Source organism: Pundamilia nyererei, unplaced genomic scaffold, assembly GCF_000239375.1.
Source record: "Pundamilia nyererei isolate P.nyererei 1_Seehausen unplaced genomic scaffold, PunNye1.0 scaffold00157, whole genome shotgun sequence".
Lineage (NCBI taxonomy): Eukaryota > Metazoa > Chordata > Actinopteri > Cichliformes > Cichlidae > Pundamilia > Pundamilia nyererei.
The window spans coordinates 553,582-561,746 of record NW_005187558.1 but is presented as its reverse complement, the minus strand read 5'-3'; the positions used below and the strand labels follow the sequence as shown (position 1 = coordinate 561,746).

The 8,165-nt window shown below is 43.0% G+C and overlaps 1 protein-coding gene across 3 annotated transcripts; it reads right to left on the bottom strand.

Annotated features, from left to right (window-relative positions):
• Positions 1-1,287: 1,287 nt before the first annotated feature.
• On the bottom strand, positions 1,288-7,917 carry tent5c (terminal nucleotidyltransferase 5C). 3 transcript variants are annotated; one of them, XM_005745270.2, is made up of 2 exons: positions 7,802-7,917; positions 1,288-6,551 (listed from the first exon to the last, which is right to left on the bottom strand). In XM_005745270.2, the coding sequence occupies exons 1-2, from the start codon at positions 7,834-7,836 to the stop codon at positions 5,378-5,380; spliced, it is 1,209 nt and encodes a 402-aa protein (XP_005745327.1). In that variant the 5' UTR covers positions 7,837-7,917; the 3' UTR covers positions 1,288-5,377. The 3 variants fall into 3 exon arrangements, with proteins under 3 accessions (XP_005745327.1, XP_005745328.1, XP_005745329.1); XM_005745271.1 differs by having other exon boundaries at positions 7,822-7,904; XM_005745272.2 differs by lacking the exon at positions 7,802-7,917 and adding an exon at positions 7,498-7,692.
• Between the last annotated feature and the right edge of the window lie 248 nt (positions 7,918-8,165).

Below are 8,165 nucleotides of genomic sequence, written 5' to 3'. Positions count from 1 at the left end.
TATATAAATAAAAACACTGATCCAAATTAAGAATACTTTAGATACTTTAACAGTTGATGGCGCTGATCTAGCACCTGGTTCTAATCTCTGTAATTACCTGACAAAGCGAAGTAAAGTTGGCAGCAATCATTTCACTAGATGGTAGTTATTGATGGCAGCGGTTCAGGTAAAGGTTCAAGGGAAGAACCTTCTAGGAATTTTAAGAGAAGATGGATGTTACCAGAGGATTGGTTAAACACAATGTCATCAGATGTTCGACAGTGGCCCGTTCACCACTGCGCAGGACGTGGTTCCTTCTTGTTTTACAGGATGTCGTCTTCTGAGAGAATCTGGACTGAGCTGGCATTGCCGTCACCACAAGCCCAAAGTCTAATCTAATAATCTGCTGAGGAGAACTGGCCCAAATATCACGAAGACCTAAAGTGTGGATCTGCAGCAGGTGTTGAGCCTCAAAATGATCAGAAGTGCTTTCACCACCAGTCTCAGCTAAATGGTGGTGAAAAGGGAAAAAAAAAAAAGAGTAAGGGGAAAAAGGCTTCAAGTTGCTAACACTGGAATACTGAAATAACCCATCTCTGATTTAATCAAATAAATAATTGATAGAAGGATAAAGTTATGGCTACACAAAGCAGGTGGCTTAAGAGGAACAAAATCAACCAGAACAAGCTGGCAACACACCACAGGTATACATGTGCTTAAGTCATTTGAAGAGAACAGCCTATGTACTGCTTATCCTTTTATCCATGTCAGAGTCGCTTGAAATTGTAATTTTTAACTTTCTGCATTTTTTTTCTTTAAATTTAGGTTATGTAATGATCTCTACTGTAACATGACACAAAAACTCAGGATCATTTACTGTGCTTGTACTTAAAACTTCAGTTTAAATGTCAGTTTCAGGTCAACTTTTGAAACCCCGTCATATTTTCTAGTGTATTCCTGCTGTGAACTCTTAACGTAACATCATAACTTTGCTTCACGCCTGCATTTGTTCTAGCTGCTGCGACCATAATCCTCCCATGATGTGATGCTTTATTGCTATCGTATAAAGAAAGGAAATTTAAAGTTTACAGAGCACAACAGCAGGTTCACAATAAAGGACCGCCTCGGTTCTTTAGTCAAAGCTCGTATTTCTCCACACTTCTAGTCTTGCTTCCAAAATTTTTTAGTCACATTAAGTAAAATTCTGCTAAACTCCCATTTTCTTAAGTCTAAATCACTTGACTGTCATGCTAAAACATTGTCAGTTTTACATGCAAGCTTTCAAGCAACAAACAAATGAGGCACATATTGCATTGAATACTCTTTATTCATCATTTCTTCTTCAAACACATTTTCCTGATGTACATGTACATTTCCATTCAAAGGAGAAAAAAAAAAACTCTAGTGAGGTAAAAGTGCTGAAAAATGAAATAGTTTAATGGTTGTAACCATCAAAGTCACAATCACGAAGCTGACAAAAAAGCTCTTCTGCATTAACTATTTCCAAAAATATATATATAGTGCGACAAAGTTCATATTTTCCCCACTTTTTTTTCCCCCCATTCAACTTGTGTTACCACAGGCATCCCTTCACACAGGCGCAAACAAACACGCTCCACCACATGTTAACGTAAACACATCGGTTTCTGCTGCAAACAAAATAAATCATCGTCAAACAGAAACTGTAGGACAGCTTCTATCACATTCCTATGGCATAAGACTTGCACTTTATACAAGCATAACCACTAAATATCTCATCTGCATCTCCCCTCTAGCAAAGGATACAGCTACAGGTGTCATAAGGGGGGGAAAAAGAAAAACGCTGTACCAATTAACAGCAGCCCAAACATGTGAGCCAACTCAAGGTGGTGTGAGAGAAACACTGGCAAGTTTACAGCAGAAAAAAGTGGCCAGAAAATAAATGCAAACTACAATATTCCCTTTCCATTCACAGAGAGTTCAGACATACGTCAGCCCAGTAAAGGAAAGGGTTAGACACAAGCCCCGCAAAAGCTCGGGCATAGTCATCAGAGAAAGCCACAATAACCGTAAACATGTGAAAGCAGGGTGGGACAAAGGAGGATTGGGAAAAAAAAAAAAAAAAAAAAAAAAAAGGGCACTGGACTAGTACTCCAGACTGCTATCAACTTTCTAGGAAAATGCAAATTTGCTCGCAGTCTCTTTGACCTCGCTCTTAACAGCTGTTAGTGAGCGACATCAACAAAAAGCCTAAGAAGAGGCTGATTTTCACCACACAGCGGGCTTCAAACTCCAACTGTGAGCAGCAGCTGGCTCTGCATGTTGCTCCAAGCCTCATCATTACTTCAAAGACCATAATCCACTAGGAAAAAAGGATTTTAGCCTGAGAGTCAATGTTCTGTCCCCGAGCTTTCAGAGACGACGTCTCAGGGTTAGGAGAACACCACTAAAAATACAGCTTTTGGCACAAACCTAGGAGAGCCTCTGAGTAACGATAACATTTTGGAGCGAATGGGTGTAAAGATAAAAAGCAGGGCTGCTGTCGGGGTGTAACGAGCTGAAGTCTGCAGCCTACCTCCACCTTATCTAGGAAGAGCCTGTAGTAAGGGTGAGCAGAGGGAGAGTCAGGATTACAACAAAGGAAAGACGAAAAATGAAGAGAGGTGGGAGGGGGCATCTCAGGATCAAGGGCAGATTAAACGAATTTGCTCTCATAAATTTAAAAGAAAAACAAAATATGAAGGGGACAAAACTGTCTTCAAAAACATGCAGTCCCTGAGGACCAGCACGGCTCACACAGCAACTGACCAAGGCCTCTTTAAAGTGTTCCACCAGTGTGGGAGGGGGTCTTTACTCTGTGACCTCCAGCTACTGTGCCACCGTACAGATCGTCAGTGCACTTTAAGTATTTCGTGCTTCGAATGGGGAACAGAACAGTCAGACAAACTGAATTAGCCCAGCTGTTTTAGAGAATACAGTCCTAGGCAAATGCTGGGAAGATTATTCAGTTGAAAGGTGTAAATATACAGCACCTGTTAGGAAAGGAAAAAAAAAAAAAAAAAAAAATCTCAAAATGTCAGATTACAGAATGCATTTGGGCAAGACAGGTCAACATGACTACAGCGACGTGACGGTCCAAACTTATAACAACAACAAAAAAAAAAAACTAAGATGAAGAGGCTCAGATGGCTGTCATGGGAATGACTGCAGATTTTAAAGACAAAATAAGGTTTGGGACAAACTAATGTTAAAGAAAAATGATCTTAATAGGAAAACAAATCCCTCAAATTTTAAAGTCAAACCAAAATTACTTTGCTCCTCAACCAAAAATATGCGCATTCACCTTATAAACTTTTATCTAATACAGACAGTTTTATATCAAAGCTTCACAGGCTGAAAGAAAACTTTTGCTAACCTTTCCCCCTTTATGACCACCATTAAAAAACCTTTTAAAAAGATCAACTCTCCACAAAGTGACAGGCACTTGAGTGCTTCAGTTGCTGGTTGCAAAGCAGACTTTTGGTCCAAGAGCATGTTCTTAAAAGAAGTTTAAAAAACAAAAAACAAAAACACGCTGCAGCTAAGCTGACACGGCACAACCTGCCCCTCAAATGTGACCTGCAGCCAGACCAAACTGATCTCCCTCAATTGTGCTATCAACCCCGACATTATGAGCCAACCAGATAAGTCTGTGGTTATCTCGTACCAACACAAGCCACAGTGAGATCAGCAGCAGCAATACAGGGAGCCGAACTTCTGAGAAACTCAGTGCATTTGGGGGGAACAAATTCATGAGGAAATCCTCTCAAACTTGGCTGCTGTGATGTCAGGAAAACCAACAGGAGCAGTGGTGGCCAGAAATACTCCCAGCTTAGGTCATCAGTGTGTTCAGGTGTTCAGAAATTAACAGCTAATATTAGGCTTGGCTACAAATAGAAATTCATAGGTTTGGAGCGGCGACTTCATCTCTGCTGCCGTTTTGGTCGTAGCTTCCACACTGATGAAATTCCAGGTCTGAAAGGGGGAATGGTATCCCACCAGCAGGCATGTTGTCTGCCCTCCCCATGACCACAAAAGGGGTTCAAAACGCTCCGTGTCCCATCAGGCAACGGATGAGGACAGGAAGTGATTCAGCTGCCACATATGTAAGGTGGTAGGGCTGCTGCAGATCACACAACCAGGCTCCAGCTCCCTGCTTCAAAGGTAGCTAACCCCAGGACAAAAAAAGAGAAGGATGATAATTATAGACTAAGAGTAATTGGAGAGGCACCGAGCTGCGTCAGAGGTGGCTCCCATTTCAGGGCTGCTGTCGAGCATGCAGTAGCTGTGAGGGACAACCCTTCGGGCCCCTCCATGTGCTGCTCCTTTTAAGGGAAGAGACAACTAGCCTGTCACTCCGGGACTCCCAGCCAAGCACATTCTCTAAACCCCCCCACCAGGCTCAGTCCTGTCCATTTGCCTCCCACAATAACCCAGGGGCCGTGGCATGCTGAGGTCAATGGCAAGGCTTTCGGACTTAAAAGACAGGGAAAGTAGTGAAGTCATGTATTTGAGGCCTACGCTGTCTGAGAGTTCCACTCGAAGCCAGTCTCGACTGAAAGGTACAAGGCTGAGGAAACAAGGGGGAGGGAGGGGAGCCAATCTTATGTTGAAATTCACAGTGGAAAAATAAAAAAATACTTCTATTTTTTTTTCTCTTTTGCATCATTTACAAATCACAGGCACCGCTGGCACAGATGTCTCAGAAATATTTACATGTCAAAATGAATTAAAACAAATCGACTCCTCGCTTCCCGCTGATTTCTGACAGGATATTAGTGTACCACCTTTTCTCCCTCCACAGTAAACTTTAACACCGGTGATGAGCTTTCTCCCCCCCCCCCTTTTTTTGGCAGTCACCCATTGTTACTCTTTCCCCAATAATACAATAATACTATTTTTCAATATTTTATGCATTTTTTATCAACTTTTTTTCCAACCTTTTTCTTTTTAAATCAAGATGAAAACCAAATGTAAGGCTACGGCATTAGCTCCTCTTTCCTTTCTCCAAATCACAGCCCATACTTAAATTACTGATGGGGTAAACCTGGAGGTTAAGGCACAAAATGCAACTCCATTAAGAATGGGATTGATAAACAGTGAAACAACCAAACATGAGAGAAAAAGAAAAAACAAAAATCAAAACACTTAAAAATATCACTTTCTATTCAATGACCTAGACACTTCTGTCGGTAAAGGAATGAGAAAACAAAAGCAAAACGCTCGTCCAATTAAATATAATTGTGCCTTGAGAGGAACAAATTATTTATTGCCAAACATTTTTTTATGTTTTTTTTTTTTTTTTAAATTTCATTCCTTCTCTTCTCAAAAGCAGCAGCAGCAGCGACGCCATCTTGCTCATCCCAAGTCGTTTGTCTCGTCAGTTACACGGCAGCCATGTTGGAATGTTCTGGTTGGCCACATAGTAGTTGCTGAAGTTGTGGTCCCGGACATAAGGCGCTGGCTGGTAATAGCAGGTGACGCAGGACGCGTCGGGGATCGCGTTCTGCTCCGCCAGGACTCGAAAGGCCATCAGCGAGATGAGGTGAAGGGTCTGCCGCCGCTCGTGACCCATGAGGCACACCGTGCTCTCGTTAACCACTCGCCGGAGAATCATGAGGTAGTCGTATTTGCTCTTCTCCTCGCCAACAAAGTGGCTCTGGAGGTAGGATTCCACCTTACGCTGCTGCTCTCCTATGTCAGGAAAGTCAATGAAGAAGCGTGAGCACATATATCGCTCCAGGCCCTTGAATTCCTCCTCGCTGGCAGGCTGGAAGTCCCTCACCAGCAGGTTGCAGTACTTCAGCAGGCCACCGCCTCGGATCTCCTCAGGCCGCTTGGTGGCAATGAGCTTGTTTCGCAGGTGGCTCAGCGCAGTGTTGAAGTCTCCATACATGCTTTCCCCGCCAACAGTGGGGTGAAAGGCCTCTGACATGGGTGCCTGCTCCACCTCATAGAAGGAGAGCATGGAGTCCAGTACAATCTGAAAAGAGTCCACACTGAACTCAAACTGCCGACGTATTGAGTCCACAAACTTCAGCTCCACATTACGGCCATTATTGTTGGAGAGGGAGATGAGGCTCCAGCGGTCCTGCTCTGTGTTCACTTTGACTAGCTTCTGCACGTAGGCCTCTTTGAGGGTCATCGGTGTAATTTTCTCTTTGTTCACACCTTCAGGCAGAAAGTCCAGCAGGGTACTGAGCACAACATCCTTGATGAGCTTGAACTCAGCCTCGTGTGGCAAGTCCACCCTGAAGATGACGTCCAGGTCCTTGTAGCTCCAGCCAATATCTTGCACCAGCACGTGGCTGGCTGTGGAGCCATTAAGCCGTACGTCCTTCACTTTAATGCCGCTGAGCTCAAGGCGGGAGCGCACCCGAGCCACAATATCATTCAGCTGCACCTCCAAAGTAGGAAAGTTCCCCCGTCCATGAACGGGCACGACCTCAGTCAGAACTTCATTGAGCCGGCTCACCTGCTCCCAAGTCAAGACACTGAAGGGACAACTGTTTGATTCCTCCTTGTTATCCATCTTCTCAAAAAGTTTAGATTGACTAAGGAGGCAGGACAGAAAAAACAAAATGTTAGTGACAGCCCTCAAGTGTGACACATACCAAATAAAGTCAACCATGTGACAATATTAGCCAATATTCTTTAAAGGAAACAAAATCATTTTCTCTTAATTTTACCAAATTTGGTCTAGCTGTAGTAATGAGTGTCTAAAGGAGGTGGGGGGCGCAGTTAAATGTAATCAAGAACCATTTTCTTGCCGTGAAACAGGAGCAGCAACAGGAGCGTTCAGCACGAGCACAGGAGAACGCGAGCACGAGACAACCTGCACGCTACACACAGTAAAAGGACAGAGCCCGTGAGGTTTCTAGAACAGCTCACTGCGCAAGCCTGCCTTTTATTCCAGAACCGCTGAGAGACAAACACCGAGCTAGCTTCAAGTCCAGTAAAGCCGGGGGTCTCCCGGTACTACAACCGGTACTACTAATAGTTATTCCCCACTACGTGGAGCGACAAAAGTCGCCGCGACACACGTTGGGCACAATTTTAAACAGCAGTTATTTGTTACAGCTGACTTGTCAATTTAGCCGTGCGGAGGTCAAAATCAAGTTTTACTCTATGTACAGCAAATAAGGCTCAGTGCTAACAGCATTTAAAACGCGTACCAAACTCTGCTCTGAAACTGACGATAAGAATGCTTTATCACTACACTAGCAAGATAGTATTATGGTTAGCTTAGCCATATGGCCATAAAACCCTTTGTGAATTCAGCGGTTATGCAAAGTTAGAATATCCTCAAGCAACACACTTTAGGTATCTACGTCTCACGTTAAAATAGCGCAACCGGCGACACGTTTTTGAATCGTGGCTACAGCACGGCAAACTTTAAATTTAGCAATCCAAACTTAGCGAACGCACCACTTTCCCCAACTACGAAAATAAAACACAGATTTGCGTAAGAAACTGAGGAGGGTTTTAAAAGATACATACATTTCCAAAAGGCTGTTCTGTAAGCATTCAAAGCCCGAAACGTGAGATGTGAAGTTTGATGTCACGCACACGCCTCCACATAATCCACTGCCCGACAGAGAGACACAGCCACCGTTTAAAAGACAGCGTTAGAACCACAAACCCACTGAAGACACGCCTGTTTTATATAGCCGAAGTACGACCTTTCCGAAACACATGCACCGCCGTGGCACGACACAGTTCCTCGGACTATGTAATGTGCCGTTTACACTTAGAAAGTACAATGTGAGAAATACAGCGAGGATAGTTAAAATAAAATGCTAACTTTAAATATTTACTCCAAACCTCAGTTTTCATCATCTGCGGATCACATAATAATGGTCGCGTCAGACTGTATCAATGCCCTTTGCTAAGTATCTGATTGGCCAATGAGGTTTATGCGTTGCCAAGTAACCAGGAGCGTCTAGTTTAAGAGTAGAATTTAACTGTTGGTAAGCAAAGATTTCATAATTTAATTTAACTTTGCTGATATTTGCTGATATTTTGACTGTTATAATAAAATCTACTAATTCGTGTTACTTCAAAACAAAAAAGATTCATATATATACTCCGGATACAAAACAGGGAAGCTAAAAGTACCATCTATGTTTCAGCGATAGCTACTGTTAATTATTAGCATTTATGTGTTT

Bases quoted from the DNA above. Each gene is read 5' to 3' on its own strand.
- tent5c (XM_005745270.2), bottom strand. From the start codon at position 7,836: ATGATGAAAACTGAGGTTTGGAGTAAATATTTAAA. The intron at 6,552-7,801 runs GTTAGCATTTTA...CTGCCTCCTTAG, and splicing joins GTTTGGAGTAAATATTTAAA to TCAATCTAAACTTTTTGAGA.